The following is a 25,695-nucleotide window of genomic DNA, read 5'->3' as shown; positions in this document are numbered from 1 at the left end:
TCCAAAGTTCAGAAATGCTTTTTTTTGAATTCTTCAACTCTCAGTGAATTTCCTTGCAGCCAGAGAGAAATGATTAACAGATATATTTGAATAAAGGTTTGTTACATAATTTTCCTTGTTGATATATATATATATATATAGAGAGAGAGAGAGAGAGAGAGATAGATATGTATAAATGCATATGCAAGCATATATGTATACACACATATGTATGTACATGTGTGTATATACACAGGCATACATGCACATATATGTATACATGTGTGTATATGCATATATGTATATATATATGAATATACATAGATAGCTATTTGCAACTAAAATCTTTAATTTTCTCCCTGCCACTAATCACCAGAGATTACAATGTTGAGCTTTTGACTTCATATTCTTTAGCAGGTGAAAAGGTGCTTTCAAATGAATAGTTCCTGAGATAAATGATTTCCAAAGTCCTACCTTAACTCCTCATTGAGGGCAGGGACTGTTTCATCTCAAGTACCTACCATAGTCTTGCAACCTGGTGGTGCTTAATAAAGATGGAAGGAAGGAAAGAAAGAAGGAAAAAAAAGGAAGAAAGAAAAAAGGAAGGGATACAGGGAAGAAGGAAGAAGGGAAAGAAAAAAAGGAAGAGAGGGAGGGAAGAAGGAAGGGAGGAAAAGAGGAAGGAAGAAAGAGTGGACGGGAGGAAAAAAGGAAATGTATCTTTTTTCAAGGCTTTTTTCAGGGTGGGTGCAAGCTTTGGCAGGTCCTGCCGGGCTCGTAAGCTTTCGACCATGGATTGGACAGTATGTCTGTTCCAGGACCAGTCTAGCCAAATATAGGGAAGTTCACTATTAGATTAGCCACAAGTGATGAATGACTTGACCATCATGATTCTCTAAGAACATCTACTGTATCTAGAGAGTTTGCAACATTCATTGGTGGAAGACGTACCCATACCAATGGCATGACATACCCTTGAAATATCAAAACTAGGGAAAGCCTACCTTTAGAATTTTGTTAAATGTTTGAATTTTATGTTGTCTTTTGGATCATACATAGGAATTATCTAGCAAGTAAGGGACAGAGTCTAGCCCCATGGTTTCACTGGTTTAAGGAACCCCAAGTGAGGAAATTCCTTCTACCAGTACAGGTTGCCACCTTTTCTGAATCCTGCAGTCTTACATAGTTGCTTCCAAGGATTTAAATAACTTACCCAGTGTCATACAACTGGCATGTGTGACAGGTAGAATTTGAACCCAGATCTCCCTGGCTTTAAGACTGATCCTCTATCTACTACACCATGCTATGATTGTATAAATCTTTCACTTTATAAAGTACAAAGGTTGGGGCAGCTAGGTGGTGCAGTGGATAGAGCACCAGCCCTGGAATCAGGAGGACCTGAGTTCAAATCCGGCCTCAGACATGTAACACTTATTAGCAATGTGACCCTGGGCAAGTCACTTAACCCCATTGCCTAGCCAAAAACAAAAACAAAAAAAACCCCAAAAAACCAAAAGTGAAGGAATTTTTAGTGCCAGTGGAGGCAACATGGTACAGTGGAAATTGGTGAACTTGGAGCCCCTGAACCTGAGTTCTAATTCCCTTCCAACTACCAATTACCTCTGTCCTTGGCGAAGATACTTCATCTCTCCATGCCTCTATTTCCTCATCTGTGAAATCAGGGGGTTGTACTAAATGGCCTCTGAGGTCACTTTCAGCTCTAGACTGTATTTGTGTAATATTATGGGGACCTGAAATTGGCATTTCTAATCCATTTGGGTGGCTGTTATAGTGAAGTGATTACAGAGCTTACCACAATGCCTGGCACATAGCAGGCATTTAATAAATGCTTTTTGGCTCAACTGATTTGAAAGAGTCTGTGAAATGAAGGCTCAGATATTATAGCACAAAGAGGTAGAATTACTAAGCCCAAAGTGCTAATGATTTTGAACTAACTAGTTAAAAATAAAATAGATTCTTTAAACTCTCACCTCTTAACTACTCAAAGGTTGTTTTCTGGGAAAGAAATTTCCTGAGTTAAAGTCAAGTTTTGTAGCAATACAAATGACAGTATGATAGATATTATAATAGACTTGAAGACTTTTAAATATAGGTATACATAAATGTAAATATTATCTATAGAGAGATATAACATATATAAACTAAATGTAAATATATAAATATATTACACAGCCATATTGTATATTATATAATAAATTTTGCACACACTCTTTGCCTTACTAGAATAGAAAAATCTGTCTTGGAAATGTCATTTTAAGTAACCTCAAAGACAATATATGATAATGCCCTTTCCAGATGTTAATGAAAGATATTACTTGCAATCATTACATGATCTTGGAATTGGAAGAGACCTCAGAATCTATTTAATCTAACCCATACTTGAATAAGAAGTCCCCCTCCCCCAACAAGTTCACTGATGAGGGGTCATTCAACTTTTGCCTGAAGACCTCCCTTGTGGGGGAACCAACTGACTTCTTGAGGCAGCTGGATTTCACTGTCAGGCAATTCTAATCTATAGCAAGTGTTTCTTTAAATACAACGGAACCTGTCTCTTTGCAGCTTCTACCCATCACTCCTCTTTCTGTCACTTGAAGCCAAACAGACTGATCCCAATTCTTTTCCATGACAGTTTTTCACATAATTGAAGATGTCTAATTATCCTTCTTTACTGTCATATATCAACTCATCAGAAATGCTATTTGCCCAGAAAAGTTAAGTACCCATTATGCTATGTACTAGAATGACTGAATCGCCCTGTTTCCCCTAACATTTTGTGAAGAAATGACTTATTCACTGGCAATGATGCATTCTATTTCTAAAAAATTGCCTGAAATTTCTATCTCAAATAATAATTCCTTAAAGATGATATAAATATTTTTGCATTTATGACTTTAATAATATCGGAAACTGCTTAGCAAATGTGGCCACCTCGTTTATTTTCATTTTTTTTCCTCTATCAAATCTGAATCAGGAGAAAGCTAAGTTTAATGCAGTGATTTTCAAACTAAATGTTGAGATTTCTCATTTTACTACGTCAAAATAAGTGAATTGGTGCTTCTATATGCTATTTTATCTAAAGTCCCTATTGAATACAAAGTGTGATTGGATTTTGCTTTCTTACAACAGATTAGGCTCCTAATCTGGGGGTGAGAGCAGGGAGGAGAGCATTTACTCTGAAATTAGGAAGATTTGGGGGGGGGGCGGAACCAAGATGGTGGAGGGAAAGCAGTGACTTGCTAGAGCTCTCCCCCAAACCCCTCCAAATACCTGCAAAAAATGGCTCTAAACAAATTCTAAAGCAGCAGAACCCACAAAAAAACAGAGTAAAACAAATTTGCAGCCCAAGACAACCTGGATGGCTGATCTGAAAAGGGGAGGATGACGCCGGGCAGAGAGAGGAAAGCAGTTCAGCATGGGTGCGCAGGCCACAGTGACCCTGGAGCAGGTCTCAGAGGACTGAATTGCAGGCAGCTGTGGCAGTTTCCAGACTTCTCAATCCATGAATGCCAAAGACAACTTAGAAGGTCAGTGGGAAAAGTCTGTTACCACAGTGAGAGAAGAAGCTAGATCTCAGCTGCCCTGAGGGCAGCGGCTGGCTTCTGAGCTTCCAGCCCACAGACTGAGGGGGAATCGAGTGGCTGGTGAGAGGGGGATTGCAGGGATCTCTCTGCTGCTGCAGGATTTTCTTGCTTTGCCCGTGCTTGGATCTGGGTCACAGTTCTGAGGGGCGGTCCTGGGGAGAGGAAGAGCGCTGGCGTGGTGGAGCTTGTTGTGGCGGTGGAGAGGAAACACCTCGCCCCTTATCATAGCACCTTGGAAGAACTGAAAATTTTCAAGTCCCTAGAAGTATCTCTGAAAACAGCTGTACAAACCCCCAAAGCTTGGGACAGTACATTCTCCACATTGGAAACAGACTCTTACCTTAACAAAGAGTTTAAAACTCAAGTAATTGGCCGGGATCATGAGTAAGCTGCCCAAAAAGAGTCAGACTATATTATCTTACTTTGGTGACAAAGAAGATCAAAACATACAACCAGAAGAAGACAACAAAGTCAAAGCTCCTACATCCAAAGCCTCCAAGAAGAATATGAATCAGTCCCAGGCCTTGGAAGAGCTCAAAAGGGATTTTAAGAAGCAAGTAAGAGAAGTAGAGGAAAAACTGGGAAGAGAAATGAGAGTGATGCAAGAAAATCATGAAAAGCAAGTTAACAGCTTGCTAAAGGAGACCCAAAAAAATACTGAAGAAAATAACACCTAAAAAAAATAGCCTAACCCAAATGGCAAAAGAGGTCCAAAAAACCAATGAAGAAAAGAATGCCCTAAAGAGCAAAATTGGCCAAATGGAAAAGGAAGTCCGAAAGATTACTGAAGAAAATACTTCCTTAAAAATTAGAATAGAGCAATTGGAAGCTAGTGACTTTATAAGAAATCAAGACACTGTAAAACAAATCCAAAAAAATGAAAAATGAGAAAACAATGGGAAAGATCTCATTGGAAAAACAACTGACCTGGAAAATAGATCCAGGAGAGAGAATTTAAAAATTATTGGACTATCTGAAAGCCATGATCAAAAAAAAGAGCCTAGACATCATCTTTCAAGAAATGATCAAGGAAAACTGCCCTGATATTTTAGAACCAGAGGGCAAAATAGAAATTGAAAGAATCCACTGATCTCCTCCTGAAAGAGATCCCCAAAGGAAAACTCCTAGGAATATTGTAGCCAAATTCCAGAGTTCCCAGGTCATGGAGAAAATATTACAAGCAGCCAGAAAGAAACAATTCAAGTATTGTGGAAACACAATCAGGATAACATAAGATTTAGCTGCTTCTACATTAAGGGACCGCAGGGCATGGAATAGAATATTCCGGAGGGCAAAGGAGATAGGATTACAACCAAGAATCATCTACCCAACAAAACTGAGTATAATTCTTCAGGGGAAAAAAATGGTCATTCAGTGAAATAGAGGACTTTCAAGCATTCTTGATGAAAAGACCAGAGTTGAAAGAAAATTTGACTTTCTCATACAAGACTCAAGTGGAACATGAGGAGGTAAACAGGAAAGAGAAATCATAAGAGACTTATTAAGGTTGAACTGTTTACATTCCTGCATGGAAAGATGACATCTGTAACTCATGAGACCTTTGTCAGTATTAGGGTAGTTGGAGGGAAAAAATTATATGTATGTATACATAGATAGATAGATAGATAGATAGATAGATAGATAGATATAGATATAGATAGATAGAGGGCACAGGGTGAGCTGAAGATGAAGGGGTCATATCTGGAGAATAAAATTAAGGGGTGAGAGAGGATTATACTAGGAGAAGGAGAAAGGGAAAGGTAGAATGGGGTAAATTATTTCACAAAAAAAACAAAACAGAAAAGAAAAGGCTCTTACAGTGGAGGGGAACTGGGGGAAGGTGAGAGGAAATGAGTGAATCTTATTCTCATAGGATTTGACTTAAGAAGGGTATAACATACACACTCAATTGGGTATGGAAATCTGTCTTACCCTACAGGAAAATAGGAGGGGAAGGGGACAAGAGAGTAGGGGGATGATAGAGAGGAAGGCAGATTGGGAAAGGGGGTAATCAGAAGTAAATGCTTCTGAGGAGGGACAGGGTCAAAAGAAAGAATAGAATAAATGGCGGGGGCGGGATAGGATTAAGGGAAATAGAGTTAGTTTTTCACAGCATGTCTACTATGGAAGTATTTTGCATAACTGCACATGTATAGCCTGTATTGAATTGCTTGCCTTTTCAATGAGGGTGGGTGGGGAGGGAGGAAGGGAGAAAATTTGGAACCCAAAATTTTAAAAACACATGTTTAAAAAAATGTTTTCACATGCAACTGGGAAATAAGAAATACAGGAAATGAGATACAGAAATCTATCCTGCCCTACAGGAAAATAGAAGGGGAAGAAGGGGAGAGATAGCAGGGAAAACAGACTAGCGGAAGGGGTATTTAGAATGCATGCCATCTTGGGGTGGGGGACGGGCGAGATGGGGTGAAAATTTGGAACTCAAAATCTTGTGGAAGTAAATGTTGAAAACTAAAAATAATATATATATATATATATTTAAAATATAAAGAAATAAATAAATAAAAATTTAAAAAAAGGATTTGAGAACCTATGACAAGTCATTAGATCCCACTAAATCTCAACTTTATTTTTTTCGTAAAAAAAAAAAAAAAAGAATCAGATTCATTGATTTCTTATGAGCCTTTTGAGCTCCAGGCCTATAATCCTATGATACAGAAGGAGAAAATTAGGAGGTATTTTTTTTAAAAGACATCTGGCAATTAATTTGTGGTATACATTTTAAATAACAGTTCTACAAATAATTTCATGTTGATTTAAACTTAATGGAATGTTGTAGCCTCATCTTCCATGTAAAGATTAGAGCAAAAATTAGAATGATCACATAAATATTTTCAATCAGGATCATATACACTTGATTAGAAAAGGAGGACACCTGGGTATTAGGATTTATTAAAATTTCCAAATAAGTGACTGTGGTTTCGTATTACTCCATTCCTGTAACATCATATCTCTTAGGCACAGAATAGAATGAGTAATGTCTGAAAATGTCTTTTATGTACGGAAATACAGTGTAAATAACATCAAATAGTAATGAAATTCAGTTCTCTGGGATTAAGACATAATGGCATACATTAGCTGAGAGTAAATTTAAAGTTGAAACAAAATATCTGCATTGAATTGTTGACACACTAGAACAAAAAAAAATTGCAAAACCAATTTATTCTTACATTGGGTCATAAAATCTATTGTTACTCTTAAGAGTATGTGGTCAGAATGTATTCTAGTATCTCTATAAATACAGAGATCAATAACAATCCATTAAATCATCTATATTTTGAAAAATGAAAAATTTAAGATTGGTAACATTTTAATTACAAAGCATGAAAGACAAAATATTAAAATTTGGCATTTTCCATTTCATATTCCTTGGAAATCTTTACTCTAAAGCATTGGTGTCAGACTTACATAGAAATGGGGCCAGTCAAACCATATATAAGGATCCCTACTGGCTGCATATTGACTTAGAAAACCACATATTAACATTACCTATGTTTTGTTGTATTTTGTTAAGTATTCCCAAATTACATTACAGTAACTCCCAATCACACCTTTGACATTGTATGATAACTGTGATTGAGACAGTTCTTCAAGATGATCAATATCAGAGTCAATGTTGATGTGCCTTGATAGAAGTAGACTTTCCATCCAAGTGTTCTTTATCCCATTGGAAACATGGGTCCAATCTCACCTCTATACCTATTCTATCTAAATATAACCATGAAAATATTTTCATAAGTAAAATCAAATAAACTTTTTTGTTTGCTTGCTTTTTTTTTTAAAAAGTGTGTTTTGTTTGTTTTTATTAACTGATGAAGCATAAATTACAAAGGAAGGACAGGTAATTTTGGTCCATTAAATATACCAGTTCTTGCCTTCTCACACCCAATACTTGTAGTCTATTGCAAAAATAAGTTGGAGAAATTATTTAATAAATGTATATTTGAATTTCAGGAGTTAATGACTATTGGGAAATAAAGAAAAAAAGAATATGCAATTTCAGAAGCATTCATATTCACATTTGGACTTCTTTTCTAGTTCATCGTCATTTTTTTCTTGTAAAGGGTATTCTTCAAGATTCCTTTATGATTACCTTATTAGTAATGGGGCTCAGCATATAGTAGGTACTGAGGAAGTTCTTTCTTTAAGATTACATCAGCAATAGGTTAAAAGCAAATTCTGAGTTATTACTGTTTCTGAATTTTTCTGGGTGGGATGAAGGTGACAGTGGTCTGGACCTGTGTTTTCACTTGTGTTATGAAACTCTTGATGCTAAAACCTCTTTTTCCTCCTGATGAATGCAGATATGTCATTTATAATATTGGAGAGGAGATTCATTTACAGGCTTAGTGACTTGTCTCACACAACTAGCATTGGGCAGAGGCAGGGTTTGAACCCATATCTTCCTGACTGTATCAGGCCCTTTATCCACTACAATGTAAAAGATTTTAATTTTCACTTTTGTTTTGGGGACGGTGTTAAAAAGTTCAGTGGACATGCTCATTCCTTTTCAGTACAATGTACAGTTGTTTAGTGGGAGAGAACTGTGGGAATCAGAGAGCCCTATCTATGCAGACTTACTCTCTTCCATGACCTTCTCTCTTCTTTTCTTACAGTATCATGGCAATTGACAAGTGGGTGAGCAAATCATTATTGCTGTAAGTCTTGAGTGACCATGAAAATATATTTTTAACAATCCCTGCTTCTGGCTTTTCCAGGCCTATGTAGTCTGTATCCTCATTCAGAGAGGAGTTCTAGGACATGAAGGAGCTCCAAATATCTGTTATAAATCTTTTTTTATTATTCCAACAGAATATGACTCATTCACCTATTCTTTCTTTTTTTTTAAATTATTTTAAATTTTGTTTAAATAAACTTTAATCCTGAAATAAAACAAAATAAGTATTCTATATAGTCGTATACACTGTACAAGTGTGAAATAGAAGAATGCTTCCTTTTTGAGGAAGGAGGAAAAAAATCAAGTGGAATGTTTTGTTATTCAATTTAACTTTTCATGAGAGGAAAACTAATACTTCTGTTTGAATATTAGAGAAAGCGGCACTAACTCAGCACAGTTGAAACAAACTTTAAGTCTTTGCATAAGAAAATAAAGAAAATAAACATTCTGTTACTTTACAAGGGGGTGGGGAGGATTAGATCATTTTACACAAAATTTTCTTTGACTTACCCTAGTTTTTATTTTTCATTTTCGAGATACATATGCCAATCTTGGGCAGTGATGTGGTGCAGTGGATAGAGTGCTAGGCCCAAAGTCAGGAAGACTCATCTTCCTGAGTTTAAATCTGACCGAAGACACTTCCTAGCTCTGTGACCCTGGGCAAGTCACTTCACGCTGTTTGTCTCAGTTTCCTCATCTGTAAAATGATCTGGAGAAGGAAATGGCAAACCACTACAGTATCTTTGCCAAGAAAACCCCAAATGTGGTCATGAAGAGTCAGACGTAGTTGAAAAAGACTGAACTGTTCCCTATCTCACCCAGGCTGGAAGGGCAGTGCCGAACCATTGGCCTGGTTCCAAAAGTGATTGGCATAGAAGATTTAACCTGCTCCATTTTTCCAGTCTCGGCAGGTTCACTCTTCTTTAGGCAGCCTGGTGACCCTCTGCATCTGAGGCTACCATGTTGGTACCGGCACCTGATTAGCTTTAGTCCTACTATGGCCCAGAACTCCTGAACAATCCCCTAGCCTTAGCCTTTTCAGCAGCAGGGACTATGAGCCTGTGCCACCACCCTTGATTGCTACCCTAATTATGACAACATTTTTTTCCTATTTGTTAGGAAAATGATTTTATATGAATTTTAGACAGTCTTTTGCTTTTTGAAAGACCTTTGAAGTCTAGATAACCCAAAACCAATATAATCTGGCTATATATTCTTACTATAAAAATGAATTAGTTTTTTCTTTATTGTACAAGTAAAACACATTAACTGAATATCAAAATGGTACTATATTTAAAGGTTTACAAGTGCTTAATTTTTTTTTGTGTTGAAAATGATGCAAAAGCAGATCATGGTATAGTAGAAACATTATTGTCCCTATAGTCAAAGGTTGTTTAGTTGTTGTTTAGTCATTTTTCAATTATATCTGACTCTTTGTGATCCCATTTAGGGTTTTCTTGGCAAAGATGCTGGAGTGGTTTGCCATTTCCTTCTCCAGATCATTTTACACATAAGGAAACTGAGACAAACAGGGTGAAGTGACTTGCCCAGGGTCATGTAGCTATTAAGTGTCTGAGACCAGATTTGAATTTAGGAAGATGAGTCTTCTTGACTGAAGGCTTGGCATTCTGTCCACTCTGCCACGTAGGTGCCTAAGGACCTAGGTTCAAATTCCCTCCTCTTATAATTAGCCCTACATGAACATGACTAAAATGGTCAAGTAATTTAGACCAAAATGACCATGTCACTAGAGACCAAAATAGTTCTTTTAAAATAATTTTTTACATGCGGGTGAAAAAAATGGCGTAAACTGGAAGAAGTGCTCATGTATTACACCATTTACAGAGGAATTCTCTTTGATCAAGATATATTATCCAAAGATATGCTGAATATCTGAGCCTCAGTTTCTTGATCTGTAAAATGATGTGGTTCAACCAAATGACCTTAGAGAGATTTTCCAACACCAAATCTATGACTAAATAATCCTACATATTTCATTCTTAAAGAGAATTTTCATTTGCTTCCAAAATGAAACATAATTACAGAATTAAAAATAATTATATCCATTAAAAATGTTTCCAGGTTGGTTGTTTTAGAAATAACTTTCTCAAATGCAGAATCATCTTTTCATTATCTCTTCCAACAGAGATGAAAATGACCCACAAAATACCATAAAAAGGTATCTACATTATTGCTATGGTTAGTCATTCAGTATTGCCTCAAATTTCGTCTCCATCAACCAAGGAGGCTTATTATTATTTAAAGTAGCAAGAGGAGACACCATGGGGGTACAGTGGAACAAATCTCTGGATTTAGAGAAGTTGGAATCTTAAATATCATCTAATCCATTTTATAAATAAGAAAACTGAGTCCTAAATTTGCAACGTTTTTGGATAATACGATATTTTGCTCAAGGGGGACTCTGTAATAATGCAAAATTTAACCAATCATCTCACTTTATACTTTATTACCCATGAGAGAATTATTACAAAAAGAAAAACTGCTTTGGTCTCTGTGTCCTTTAAACCACTGGTTCTTAATCTGTGGTCTGTGAATCTTTTTAAAGTTTATATTTTGATAAGTGTATTTGAATATAATTAGTTTCCTTTTTAATTCTATGTATTTCTTGTACATTTAAATATATTAGGAACTGCCAAAGGAGTTTATGACACTAAAAAGTTTAAAGACCCTTGCTTTGGACAGTGAAGCTTGCTTTTAAAAACAAAACCTTTTTTTTTTTTTAATAGGATAGGCTAAGTCTTTGAGGAGTCTTGTTAACTTAACTTACAAAAAGGAGGCTGCCCATATTATCTCTCCATTCCTTTCTTGTGATTTTGGTGTAAAGGAAGAAGAACTCTAAGGAAAAGAAACAAATTCCAAATAATGTTCATTTGGCACCTTAGAATTAATTTTAAAATTCCCACCTAATGGACAACCTTGTCATTACCATAACATTTAATTTCTTCCTATTAGATTTAGGGCATATAAATGGCACAGTGGATAGAGCGCTAGGCCTGGAGTCAAGAAAACTCATCTTCCTGAATTCAAATCCAGCCTCAGACGCTTACTAGCTGTATGACCTCGGACAAGTCACTTAACTGTTTGTCTCAGTTTCCTCATCTGTAAAATGAACTGGAGAAGGAAATGGCAAACTAATCTGTGTCAGGCATTGCTCTGGGTCACACATCTAGTAACTCTCTGAGGCTGGATTTGAATTTAGGTTTTCCAACTTGGATCTTCCTGATTTCAGGTCCAGTGCTCTACGCACTGTGGCACCTTGCTGCCTTAAGTATATTTAGTGGGATGGGGTATGTGTGTGTGTAGGAGAAGTGAGTTTTTTTTTTTTAATTCTGAATTCAAGCAAAACAAAAACAAACAAAAAAATCCAACAAATAGGGACAGGAAGAGTCAGACGTGACTAAAAATGACTAAACAACAACAAAATTGGATTTGAAGACTAGACATCAACAGTTCAATTTTTTCAGAATTGTCCCTATCAAATGTAATTGATAACCCATAAAATATATTATCAATATATTTGCTTTTTCGGATTGGTTCTATGATTTCAATGGTAGAAGCAACTTTCAATGAGGAGATTCCTTTTACTGATGTATCTCTGAACTACACTTCATAGGCTAAGACTCTGAAAAGATAGGCAGCGTGTGTCTAGGATAACAAGGGATGTGTTAGAGTTGGGACTTGAATCCAGGCCTCCTTGACTCCTAGACCGACTCTCAATTTGTTATACAATACTGTATCTCTCATACTTTAAATAATATTTCCAGGTAAGTATTCATATGCATTTTTTCCTGTAGTAAACGATGTATTTTGTCTCATCACCATGTCACCAGGTTGGAAGTTGTTTCTTTGGGGTAAGAGCTTGTTACAGACACTTCCAAGGAGTCACAGACCGTTTTCTAAAAAATATCTTCTTATCTTCTTGAATCTGTAGCAACCAGTTAACTTTGTTCTTTCCTAGAATCAATCATGGGATCACAGATCTGGAGCAGAAAAGAACCTCAGAGGATTAGCTAATCCATCCTTTTCCTTTTATGATTAAAGAATCTGAATGTTAAATATTTCAAGTTACTTCCCAGAAGAGTAATAAGAGCTTAGGTGGTGCAGTAGATAGGGTACCAGCCCTGAAGTCAGGAGGACCTGAGTTCAAATGTGGCCTCAGACCAAACACTTGACACTTACTCGCTGTGTGACCCTGAGCAAGTCACTTAACCCCAATTGCCTTAAAAAAAAAGAATAATAATAGCTATCATTTTTATTTAGCATTTTAAGGTCTACAAATTGCTTTACAAATAGCTCATTTTTATTCTCTCAACAGCTTTCGAGGTAGGTGTTACTATTATCTCCGTTTTTTAGATGAGGGAACTGAGGCAGACAGAGGTCAGGTGATTTGAATTTGAATTCAGGTCTTCCTGACTTAGGGGCAGGCAACTAGGTCGTGCAAATATACCTGTAGTCAAGAAGACTCATCTTCCTAAATTCAAATCTGGCCTCACACATTTATTAGCTGTGTGACCCTGGGCAAGTCACTTAACTCGGTTTGCCTCTGTTTCTCCATGTGTAAAATGAGCTGGAGAAGGAAATGACAAACCACTCTAGTATCTTTGCCAAGAAAACCTCAGCAAATGGTGTCACGAAGAATTAGACATGATTGAACAGCTGACTTCCTGACTACAGGCCCAATGCTCAATCCACTGTGCCAAATAGATGCCTTAGATTAAAAAACAAACAAATAAACCTGAAACTGAAAAAACAAAGCAAAGCAAAACAACTACCACCAGCCATGTGGTTTTGAACCTAGGTCTCTTGACTCTAGATTCAACACTTTTTCTGCTCTATCATGTTAGTTACCTTGATTATCTGCTTAATATCATAATCTGACCAGTAGTTTCAATATAAATTGTCTATCTTATAACCCCCTTTTCAACTACTATCTTTTCCGCACATTTCACATTTGGATCACTTTACCCCTTCCCCATTTCTCTCATAATTATATTGTGTATTTAGTTTATTTAAAATATTTTTTTCTTCTCAGCTCAGCCATAAAATTGTTCACTCATCATATTTTCAATTGGATGGAATCAATAAACACCTTCTATCCCAAGAGTTAATTACTGGGCACTTGGAGAGAAATGAGGATTTTTATTTGCTGGGTCTTCTTTCACAGTAGCTTAATATTTACATCTCTGATCTTTCCATTATGGTATCTTAGCAAGCGTGGTTCTGCATCTAATATATATAATAAATCACACAAGTATTTGAAAGTGTGAAAACATTGACAGCATCTATTTGTCATAAAAACAAAAGTGAGTGATAGTTTTACTTTTAGGTTTGGCAGCTTCGGAGAAAGCTAAACTCTGTTTGACTAAATGCAGTATTAAGAAGCAATTATCTATGAAAGAAGGCATGTCGACGAGGGAAAATTTTTTATTTTTGCCTAGAATGAACTCCTACGTGAACCATAAAGTACATACTTCAAATCCACTCTTTCAATGGCTATTTGGCATGTTTATTCTTGGTCTTCCATTATGAGATGCCAGCTACACCTTTAATAACACAAATAAATCAGGGCTCATAGTATCGTGCAAGATAGTAATAATAATAGTAATAGTAGTAGCAGCAAACATTTGTATTGTACCTACTGTGTGTCAGGCATTGTGCTAAGCACTTTACAAAATATTAACTCATTTGATTATCAAAACAACATTGGGAAGTAGGTGCTATTACTATCCTCTTTTTACAGTTGAGAAAACTGAGGCAAACAGAGGGTAAGTGACTTGCCCAGGGTCACACATCTAGTAACTATATGAGGCTGGATTTGAACTGAGGTTTCCAACTTGGATCTTCCTGATTTCAGGTCCAGTGCTCTACTCACTATGGAACCTTGCTGCCTTAAATATATTTAGTGGGATGGGGGGTTGTATGGGAGAAGTGAGTTGTTTTTTTTTTTCTAATTCTGAATTTAAGCACCAAATAAAATGAAACTTTCTATATGCAAAGTAGAACAGAAAAAGTTTGTCACATATGCAATTGTGAGTTTCTATTATATATAGTTTGCTTTTCTTTTTAAAAATGTAATTAATTAATTAGTTGTGTCCAACTCTTTGTGATCCTGTGGACGCTACTTTCCATGGAGATTTCTTGGTAAAGATACTGGAGTGATTTTCCATTTTCCTTCTCCAGTGGATTAAGGCACATAGAAGTTAAATGACTTGCCTAGGGTCACACAGATAGTAAGTGTCTGAGGCTGATTTGAACTCAGGTCTTCCCGACTTCAGGTCCAGTGCTCTATCCATTGAGCAATCTAGCTGCCTGTATTGAATCGGTTCAATGTGTAGCTCAAAAGAGGGAGATCGTTGATGACTATGGAGAGAGCAATTTCAGTCAAGTGATGAGGTCAGAAAAGGCTAAGAGTGAGTGAGAAGGGTGAATGATGAGTGCTTGACAAACCTTATACCAAGTGCTATGCAAAAACCAGCTATTGTTATTTTTAGCTAATAAATAATAATTTTTATGATTTCTAGGGTTCTCATCTCCACAATTTCCATTGTCTGTAGTTTGCCTTTGGATTCCCTTCTAGTTCTGGAACTTTGATCCTAAGACTTGCTTGGAAGCTCTTAGGATAACACTATTCTTGGCTCTACAATGAACTTTACACAGTGTAGATCGGTTTTGAGGAATAATAATGACCCTAAATATTTTAATGTCTTATTTTTTTCATATCTTGGTTTGATGAAATGGTAGCATACTTGGGAAAGGAATTCCCCTTTACAAATGTTGTGGGAGGGTTCCCCCCCCCACCTCCACCCTGAGGTAACCTGCCAGTTTTTGACACTATCCCATCTCAGTGGGTCCCAGCTCTGCCTGAGTATTGCTTTCTCTTCTTGGCAGCATGGGGTAACCTTGGAAATGTCCTCAAGAGCCAGAGCAAGATTTCAGAAGCCGAGAACGCCTATAGAAATGCTTTGTACTACCGCAGCAACATGGCAGATATGCTCTATAATCTGTGAGTATGCATGTCGCACACCCCGTGGTCCATGGGATGATTGATACAAATTCTGGAAATGGAAATGATGCTAGCTGCTGTACTGCAGCTGTCTGACTAGTCATTCTTCTTATAAGCACCCCCTCCCTCATCACAACGGAGAGGCAGGAGCAGGCTCTTTTTTGTTTGGGGCCCCATCATATCTGTATTTAGGTTTTGTTTTTATTTTTGAAGGGAAATATACACATGATCTGGATTTACCCAGATTAAGAATGATCTCAATTAAAAATGATAATCCCTGTCCCTTTTCTCACCCTCAACCTTGGGTCTTTATTAAGCACCATTAATGTTTTACATAGATATACTTTCTACATGCTGTTCTTCATAAAACTGATGTTACAATCAGTGATAAGAGTAAATTATTAGTCTTCAACTTTTTTTCAGTTCCAGATTTCTTTGTGTTTATTTTCATGTGACATTTGCTGAATTTTTTTCATTCATTCATATATCTGTAGGCATATAGATATAATGTGTGTATATATATGTATACATATACACACACATGTGTGCAAATTTTTAAAACTAAGTTGAGCAACATAAATAGGGACTATATAAGGAATAAGTTAAAAGTCATATATGTGTAAATATACATGTGTTGTGTGTGTATATGTATGTGTGTATATATGTTATATATACACACACGCATACACACATCAGTTTGGTGTTGTACTCCGACACTATTCCTCAATTAAAAGCCTAAATTAAAAAGACCATAAATATCAGAGACCAATCTAGTCTAACCTTCACATTTTCCATATGAAGAAACTGAGTCCCAGGGAAGTTAAGTGACCTACCCAACATCACTTAGGTAGTTACTGTCAGAGATGGAATTTAAACCCAGATCCTCTTACTCCAAAGTCAATACCCTGTACCACAGAATTCACTAGGACCAATTTCTATATGCTGTAGGGGAAATAGCATTTAAAAGGCCAAACCCTATAGAGAAAGTTCTCTGACTTGAATCACTAAAGGTCAAAATTGAAAGCATCTGGCTTCTGTCAATGATTTTTAAGTCACTATGCTCAATTGAAGTGTTCCTTGAAAATCTCTTTTCTCCCAGCTGTTAGTGTTAGAGGTGAATGCTGGAATTATCCTCATTCAAAAATGGCCAGCTTCCAATATAAAGCTTTCAAATTGAAGGGTAAAAAAATAACAAAAAAGTTATTCAAAAAATGTATACAGAGAGAGGGGATAACCAGATATTTCATCAGAATAATGAGAGAAGGATGTGGGTTAAGTAGCTGATGTACATTGTTGACCTTTTTTGTATGGGCACATGCTGTAGAATTATGTTAAAAAGATAATCAGTAGGATTATTAGGCTGAACTGACAGTCTCTTGCAAGAAAACATTACTCAGGGAAGTGCTAATACATGTCCTAAATCTTTCTATGAAGCATCATATTATCTTGGCATTAGTGAAATACCATTGCAAAGATCTGTGATCATACAGAGTTCATACAGATCATACAGAATTTTTAACACACACATGTACACACACATTACATATATATATATATATATACACACACTATATATATATAATCTCATGCATTTATCTGCTTTTAAAAGAATACTGCATAATGTATTTTTCATTTAACAATATATTCAACCATTTGTTCTCATAGCCACATTGAAACAAATGAAAAAAGAAATCCAGTGCCAGGTAAAAGAGTGTTGGTTTGAAGATGAGATAAATAGATTTATGTGCACATCAGTTTTTCTTTTCAAGCATAATAACTTTTCCTAGGACAAAGAAGATGTGCCATCTCTCACTATGATTTCACACTGTCAAATTTTATTAGTACATATTCAACCATCCACCTTTTGACTCCAGTACTCATTACTGCTTGAAGCAGAATTGATTTCAAGTTTTAAAAGATGCACAATATGTATAATTTAATTTCTGCAATAGATGCATCTTAGCCAGGCTGTTCTAAATAGTATTTTACAGGTGGTTACATATTGACTTGTGTTGCATTAGGATTTTGCTAGATTCGAAAATTCATATATTTAATTCAGAACTTTGGTAAATGTAATGTAGTATAATCAGCTCTCGATTATGCATCTTAATAGAGAGGATCATTAGTGAAGAGAACACAATATTACAACATAATGTAGCACATCCTATTTTTTGTCACCCTGTAAAAGCAATATGAAAGTCAACATTGTAGGAACCTTTTTATGTCAGTGCTGAGGGGCAGAAATTTAAAAAAAACTGTCATTCGCTTTTTATATTAGATTTTTGTGTTATTTGTTATACTTTAAAAAAAATAAAAGTACTATGTGTCCTCCCTCCCTATTCAGTAAACTTCAATGGCACCCTGTTACCTCCAAAATCAAATGCAAAATCCTCTCTTTGGCATTCAAGGCCCTTCATCACTTCCCACCACCCCCATTCCCCATCCCCCATATATTTCCGGTCTTCTGACACCTTACACACTACCCCCTCCCCCCACCCCAAAGTACTCTTCAGGTTAGTAACACTGGCCCACTAGCTACTCCCATCTCTTGCCTCTGACCATTTTCTTTGGCTGTCTCCCATGCCTGGAATGCTCTCCCTCCTCATTTCTGCCTCCTGGCTTCCTTCAAGTCCCAGCTAAAACTCCAATCCCCCTTAATTCTAGTGTCTTACCTTTGTTGATTGTTTTCCATTTCTCTTGTATGTAATATTTGAACATATTTGTTTGCATGTTGCCTCCCCCATTAGATTGAGAATTCCTTGAGGGAAAAGACTATCTTTCACCTTTCATTGTATCCCCTGAACTTAGCACATTGCCTGACACATAGTAGGTACTTCATAAATGCTTATTGATTGACTGACTAAAAAAAGTTATGGGTGCTTTTTGTTTTTATATCACAATCATTTACCAATATACCATCCTGTTGAACCCTGAGATATAATAAATTTAAAAAGAGTTTAAGCAAAACCAATCAACCTATCAAGCATGTCTGACATGAACACGAAGGTTCATATCTCTAGTCCCCCACTTCTCCTCAGAGAGGCATAATTATGCTTTGAGAACATGATGTGACATGTGGTATCTTCACTGGATATTAGTTATAATAGGGTTCTATTGTGATTTCACACTATTGATCTGGCAGTACACAGTTCAGACAAAGTGGGAGTCTGAAGACCAGCATTTGAACACGGACATCGGCTGTGTACTCACCCAGGTTTGATTTTCTTCCAGATTCCCTGAACCCTAAATCTAAATTGCAAATAAATATTGTTCTTTTTGGAATTAGCAAAAAGAAATTGATATAGATGTTACTTAAACGGGTAGTAACCAGAAGAACGTGGTTTTTTTTTCATCCCAGAGAAATACATGCATTTGCATATTAATTATAAAATTAGGGACAAAATGGCTAGTGGACAAAATGCCAAACCTGGGTTCAAGTCTTTCCTCTGATACATACTGGCTCTGTGACCCTGGATGAGTCACTCATCCTTTGAGTGTCCCAGACAGCTCTCTAGAACTAAGTTGCTGAGAAGGTGCCAGTTTTCATTGGCAGAAGAATTCCCTATACCAATTAAATCACAGATTCAGATTTATAAAAAAAATTCAAAAAGGCTTAATATTTATTTATGATGCAGAAAATATTTGCAATGTTAGAGGGACTGTGAAGGAGACCAAGTCAAACCTGGGTGTCTGCCTTTATGTTTCCCTCTCAAAATTTTTGTGACCCTCTGGAAAGTAGAAAATGAACATGGGCTGAAGCTTAATCATCCTCATACATTAATTTAGAACTAGAAGACCTCAGAGGTCATCAGATCCTCCCCATGCACCCTCATTTGGGAGATGATGAAAATAAGGCCCGGAATGACCTGTCCAAGGTTGTGAAGGGAGTAAGTGGTGGAGTCATGTTGTAAACCAGGCTCCTGTTTCTGCAGAACTGGGCTTCCCTGATGCTAAGCACACAGACCCGCCTGAGCAGCCAACTTCCTTTCCTCTATGACTTCCCAGTCTTACCCATTAGCTCAGCTGTCTTGAAAAATGCATGAAAGTCCTTCAAAGACTTGAAGGCAGCATGGCATAGGACCTAAAAAGTTGATTTCAGGGTCAGCAAAAGCAGTGTCCCACCTTAGACACAGTGAGGGGGCCAGGTCGCACAGCGGTTAGAGCTCTGAGCTGGAGTCAGGAAAATCTGAGTTAAAATCCTTCCTCAGACACTTACCAACTGCACGACCCTGGACAAGTCACTGAAACTGTTTCCTCAACAGTTAAATCGAGATAATAATATAATCTACAAGGTAAGGTTGTTGTGAGGATCAAATGAGATAATATTTTTAAAGTGTTTGGCACATATTAAGTTCTTAATAAATCCTTCCTCCCTTCCTTCCTTCCTTTTCTCCTACCTCCCTTCCTTCCCTTCTTCCTTCCTTCCCTCCTTCATTCCTTCCCTCCTCCCTCCGTCCCTCCCTTTCTCCTTCCCTCCCATTCTTCCTTCCTATGTAACCCTGGGCAAGTCACTTAACTTGCCTGCCTCAATTGCCATAACTGTAGGATGGGTAAAATAATACCATCTGCCTTCCAAGATTGTTGTAAGGATCAAATGAGATATATTTTAAAGAACTTTATAAACCTTAAAAGGCTATTATGAATGCTATTGTTATTATTATTATTATTATTATGATTGATATTGCATTATCATTATTTTATTCCTCATGGACAAGTCATTTAATTCTCAATTGCCCCCCAAAATTATCTAAGACTTTAAGTTGCAGAGCAGGTGCTGATCTGCATTACCAGAACTAGTTTCTATAATGGGAAGTGAAAGTGAAAGTCAACAACAAACAAAAAATTAAGCACCTAATGGAATGTCTATTTCACAATAGAGAAAAGCCAAGTTGGTGAAACTTTCACTCTTCAACCTTTCTTGAAAGCCACTGGTTAGGGATAGGTGGGCAATGTGGAGAATTTTTGTATGTCATTAGGTAATTTTGGTGTTGTTTGATGATTTTTCCATCCATGTATGTACTTCTGGTTTTAAATTTTTTGACTCTGGGCTAGGATTACACGAGCTCCTTCTTTAGTGTTTTCTACAATCTTCTTTACTCAAATAATTTGCTTAAGTCTTCTTGTCAAGTAGCCAGCCTGAGAATGAAGAATAGATGTTCCTCAGCAGAATGGCCCTAAGGGCTGTGGAATATTGAAGGAAAGGGGCTGAATGATTCCTAAGGGATTGTTTAGACTATGGGCTGTGCATATGCGTGTGGAGGGTTAGGTACGTGACTAGACACACACACACACACACATTTTTGATCGTTTTTCAAGTTAGAGGTTTACCAGAGACAATGAGAGGCCTAAATGACTTATCCAAGGAAATCTTTATAGTCATACATTTCTCAAAATCCTGTTGTTGTTTTTTTTGTTTGTTTTCTTATGCCCATGAAAACTTCCTAGTTTGTATTTCATGGGCATGGGACAGAAAAGTTATGCCTATCCATGCTTTGGTCTTGAAATCCAAGGTGGAGGGAGTATATGAAAAGAGAAGGTGTAAGCAGTGGTCACAGCAAGCACTTACAGATTATGTTGAAAGGGTGATTTTTCCCTGTTGCTTTCAATGGACCACTATCTTGGAGGTAGCCCCAGGCATTGGGCACCAGTTGGAGGAGTTCTATGTGTCCTCAAGAGGGCTTGTCTACCTCCTTGGGAAGTGCCTTTTCAAAAAGATCCAAACAACAAAATGTCATCATGTCGACTAGGGATGAGGGAAGACAGAATGTATTAAGGGCTCTCCTGTTCACCTTCCTGTAAGTCACCTAATTTTTCTCCAAATTCATCGCATTCATCATTTTAATGACCCAGTGACATTCCATTCCATTCATGTACCACAATTTGCTTCGCCATTCTCCAATTGATAGCTCTCTACTTTGTTTCCTATTCTGTGCTACCTCTTCATCCCCGCAACCACACATGTGAATTCAACACTCTAAGTGAATATTTTAATATATATGGAGCTAACTTTCTACCTCTGATTTCTTTAGAGTATATGCCTAGCATGGAGAACTCTGGACCAAAGGGTTTTACGGACATTTAATCATTTTTTAGCATAATTCTAAAGCCCTTTTCAGAATGGAAATTTTTAACTGTACCGAAAGTATATGAGTGCACGGGTCTTCCAACATCTCTTCTGTCATTGACTATTAAGGAGCTCATATTCTACTTTGAAGATTCAACATGAGTACAGATGAATAGAACATAAGGAAAAAAGGAGGAGGAAGGAGAACACCAATAGCTAATCTCACTCAGTTCACTCTTTTAATAGGAGGAAACTTTCCCACAATGATTAAATTACCTAGGGTTGCACAGCCATTTGGTTGCAGAACTGATATTAGAAACCAAGTCTCCTGACTGCATAGATCAAGTGTCTTCTCTTGATACCATGCTACTTCCTGGGTTTTCAGACCCAGATCAAATTGGAGTCCCCTGAGCTAAAACTTACACATGTATGCGCATACATAATACATACATACATACATATGTGTATGCGTATATACATATGTACACATACATAGAAATATATTATGTATCTATGAGAGAGAGAAAGAGACAGAGAAAGAAAGGAGAGAGAGAGAGAGAGAGAGAGAGAGAGAGAGAGAGAGAGATGATGAGGGACTGATAGTAAATTCAAAAGTATTCCCAATATTGTATTAGGTCTCTGGTGAAAGCGTCATGCCAGAATTTGTCTGTATTGGTAGTTTCTAGGCCACATAGAAATTTTTATTCAAGTAACATATGGAATATGAGCTAAATTATTTAATATTCTGGAAGGTTTCAGAAAGCCTTTGAAACCCTATTAAAATGATATTGGATTTTACAGTCATTTCCATTTAGAACACTACAGGTAAATTTATGGAGAGAGGTGAGCAGTTTAGCATTTAAAAAGGACATGAAAGAGGCTTATAAAGAAGTTTATTATCTCATCACATGTTCATTTCTTTTGTTTGGTTTAACTTAAAATTGATTGGAAGTTTCATTAATGGCCAAAAGCATTCTTAGTTGTTTAAACGGAGAAAGCTCATTCTGGTGATGTTCGGCAAGATTCGAGTAACTTAATTTCTGTTTTCTCAGAAGGAAGCTTTGCATTATGAAAAATTAAGTGTCATTATCCCAACCTGGTGATGAAAAAAATGAACAGATGTAAATCTGTTGTGTGTTCTCTTCCCAGCAGCTCCTTAAAGCTTTCCAACTCTTTACTGTGGTCTTTGAGTTGATTTTCCATATCCAGGAGGAAATACAGTGATACTGTTTTATGTTATCCTTTGCACTACGTCTTAAGCTCAGCTTCCAAACACTTTTAGCTGCATGAAGGGAGAATTGCTTATATAGGATACAAGAAAGACAAGATACTATCACATATGGCAAGGATATAGGATTTTTGTATGTGTGAGATCTCTATTTTTGAAAGTATATTCTCATCTTCACTCATTTTATATAGTATACACGTATACATACACACACACATATATACATATAATATATATTTACACACATAGAAATACACATATGACATATACACAAATAAATATATATAACACACAATATAATAAATGTATGTATATATAATATATACATATACACACATATATATTGCTTTGCAAACTTTAAAATACTATATTAATGATGTCTTATTGTTACTCTTTTCCAGTGCCATGGACAAATTACTTACTCAAACTCTGAACCTTATATAAACCCTCTAAAATCATTGAGGGTTAGGATTTACTTTCAAAGTTCTCATATCTACTATACACACATATATATGTATGTATATTCAACAATGCATATACACACAGGGTGTCCTAAAAGTTCAGTCAAGTTTTAAGCTTCTGAAGCTTTTCAGTTCAGTCTTTTTTCAGTCCTGTTTGACTCTTTGTGACCTCATTTTTGGGTTTCTTAGCAAAGATAGTGGAGTGGTTTGTCTCTTCCTTCTCCAGGTCATTTTACAGATAGGGAAACTGAGGCAAATAGGGTGACGTGACTTGCCTAGGATCACACAACTAGTAAGTGTCTGAGGCCAGATTGAACATAGGAAGATGAGTCTTCTTGATTCCAGACCTGGTGCTCTATTCACTGCTCCACCTAGCTGCCCCATTAAGCTGTCATCAAGATTTTTTTTTTCTCTACTCTTTCTCCCTTTCCCTTACTGCCTAGGATCTCCTCATTCAGTGTGCCTTTTCTCTCTCCCCGTATCACCTGTCTTGTTTATCATATTTACACTGTACTCTATTGTCTCTTCATAACAACCTTGTGTTATTATGTTTCCCATTTTCAGGTGGAGAAACTAAAAATGAGAGATTTAGTCACTTGCCTAGGATCAAATGATTGAAGTTTGAGGCAGAAGTTAAACTCAGGTGTTCCTAATTCCAAGTCAGTTTCCCTATCCACCATGTTGCTTAGTAGAAGAGGGTGATACAATACCTTATCCCACTTCTTGGAATAAGTATCAGAATGTTTTAAAAAGGAATCAGGGAAGCTGGGCTGGGTAAAGCAAATGGAGCCTGGCACATGGTAGGTGCTTAATAAATATTATTGATTGATTGATTACTTCCATTTCCTTTTCAATATAACTATATAACATGTGACATCTAACTTTTATAACATGATCCTTTCTGACCTAAATAGGCATCTGTACTTGTATCAGGTATGGAAGAATAAAGGGAAAAGTTCCTGAATTAAAGTCAGAGTTTGGCCAGTCTCATAGTATTGGAAGAAAGGTCATCCAATCTTGGAAGCCAAGAGATTACATTTCTGAGGAATGGACCCCAGATAGAGATATTCTCAAAAGAGAATAAAGAACAATGAAGCAAATGAGGAGAAAAGAAGGAAAACTACTATAAGGGACACCTCAGTTTCCTTCAACCCTGTTGCCTATTTCCTCACCTCCCAGACCTCATCCCAGCTCCACACCACCACCTCCATCACCTAGGTCTCTAGTCCTTATAACTTATGCCAACCACATAGTAGATTCTTCCTCCCATACCCTGCCCCGTGCTACCAATGTGTTGGTAATGGGGAAGTGTCTTCACTCCCAATCTGAAAAATGTTTTATTCTTGGCATAATAAAGCTGAACTCCGAACATATTTTTTCATGGAAGTCCTGATTTGGATGGTTGTTAGGTATTATACACCAGGCAAATTATGAGGTAATTGTTTCTGTACGTTGGCCTGGGAACCTAACTGCCATTTATAATGTTGTTCCCCCTATGATTAAATGCATTTTGAATCATGAACTATCCACTTACAAACACACTTTTAGTGAAGAACCCATCCCTAAGTTGGGAACTGGGCTTGCTTAGGCCCAAATACTTAGTACAAGTCTGAGGCAGAATTTGAAGCCTTATAAGGTTAGTGTTAAGTGCTGGGCCTAGAGTCAAAAAGATTCGTCTTCATGAGTTCAAATCCAGTCTCAGAGACTAGCTGTGTGACCATGGGCAAGTCACTTAACCCTGTTTGCCTCAGTTTCCTTATTTGTAAGATGATCTGGGGAAGAAAATTATAAGCCACTCCATTATCATTGCCAAGAAAACCCCAAATGGGGTAATGAAGAGTCAGACACAGCTGAAAAACAACTGAACACAAATAACAACAAAGTTGGGAACTGCCTGCATGACCTGTTTCTGAAGGTGTATGCTTTTTTTTTTTTAATACAATGTCCTTATCATGCATCAGAATCTCCTTATGATGCTTTTCTCAAGAGACAACCACACTATACATTCTGGTGGATTTCTGTGTTATAGCAAGTGTGTTTGTTTAGAACGAATCACACATTTCGTCCTTGTAGAGAATACACAGTCAACTAGCATTTATTATGTGCTTTGTGTCAGGAATTGTGCTGAAGACTAGAAATACAAAAAAAAAAAACAAAACACCCCCCCAAAAACAAAAAACAGTTCATGCTGTCAAAGAGCTCACAGGGTAATTTCCATTCTGGAAACTTCCCTCCACTGATACAGGTTGGCAGCCCACCTCTAACTTACGGTTCAGAATATTGCCTTAAAGTGTAAGTGTAAGTCTATCTGACTTGTTTTGTGAAGTTTGGATTCAAAGGGTCGCACCTGAGGACCTAGAGGGCCACATGTGGCCTTAAGGCCGCAGGTTCCCCACCCCTGCCTTACACTCTAAGATGCTGAGTAACTTACCTGTGATCATATAAGCCAGTAAGTACCTGGCAGAGGTAAAACTCCAGCCTGGGTCCTCCTGATTCTAAGGCTAACTCTCTAACCACCATACCACACTGCCTGTCTGCAGTGAGCATGAGGCTATAAAAATCACCATGTGACTCAGAGGACTTGAAATCGATCAATTTTATGGTCAATTCATCATATAACATCTTCTGCATAACACAG

General features: G+C 37.0%; 1 protein-coding gene across 2 annotated transcripts in view; it reads left to right on the top strand.

Annotated features, from left to right (window-relative positions):
- TMTC2 (transmembrane and tetratricopeptide repeat containing 2) overlaps nucleotides 1-25,695 on the top strand; it is a 521,137-nt gene that overhangs the window by 280,394 nt on the left and 215,048 nt on the right. For both annotated transcript variants that reach the window (XM_027842454.1, XM_027842453.1), the window contains one exon: nucleotides 15,190-15,304. In XM_027842454.1, coding sequence (XP_027698255.1) covers nucleotides 15,190-15,304 — 115 coding nt within the window. The remainder of the gene's footprint in view (nucleotides 1-15,189; nucleotides 15,305-25,695) is intronic.

Source organism: Vombatus ursinus, unplaced genomic scaffold, assembly GCF_900497805.2.
Source record: "Vombatus ursinus unplaced genomic scaffold, bare-nosed wombat genome assembly UNPS02014874.1, whole genome shotgun sequence".
Taxonomy (NCBI): Eukaryota; Metazoa; Chordata; class Mammalia; order Diprotodontia; family Vombatidae; genus Vombatus; species Vombatus ursinus.
The sequence above is the reverse complement of the archived record's forward strand: the minus strand, read 5'-3'. Positions and strand labels throughout refer to the sequence as shown.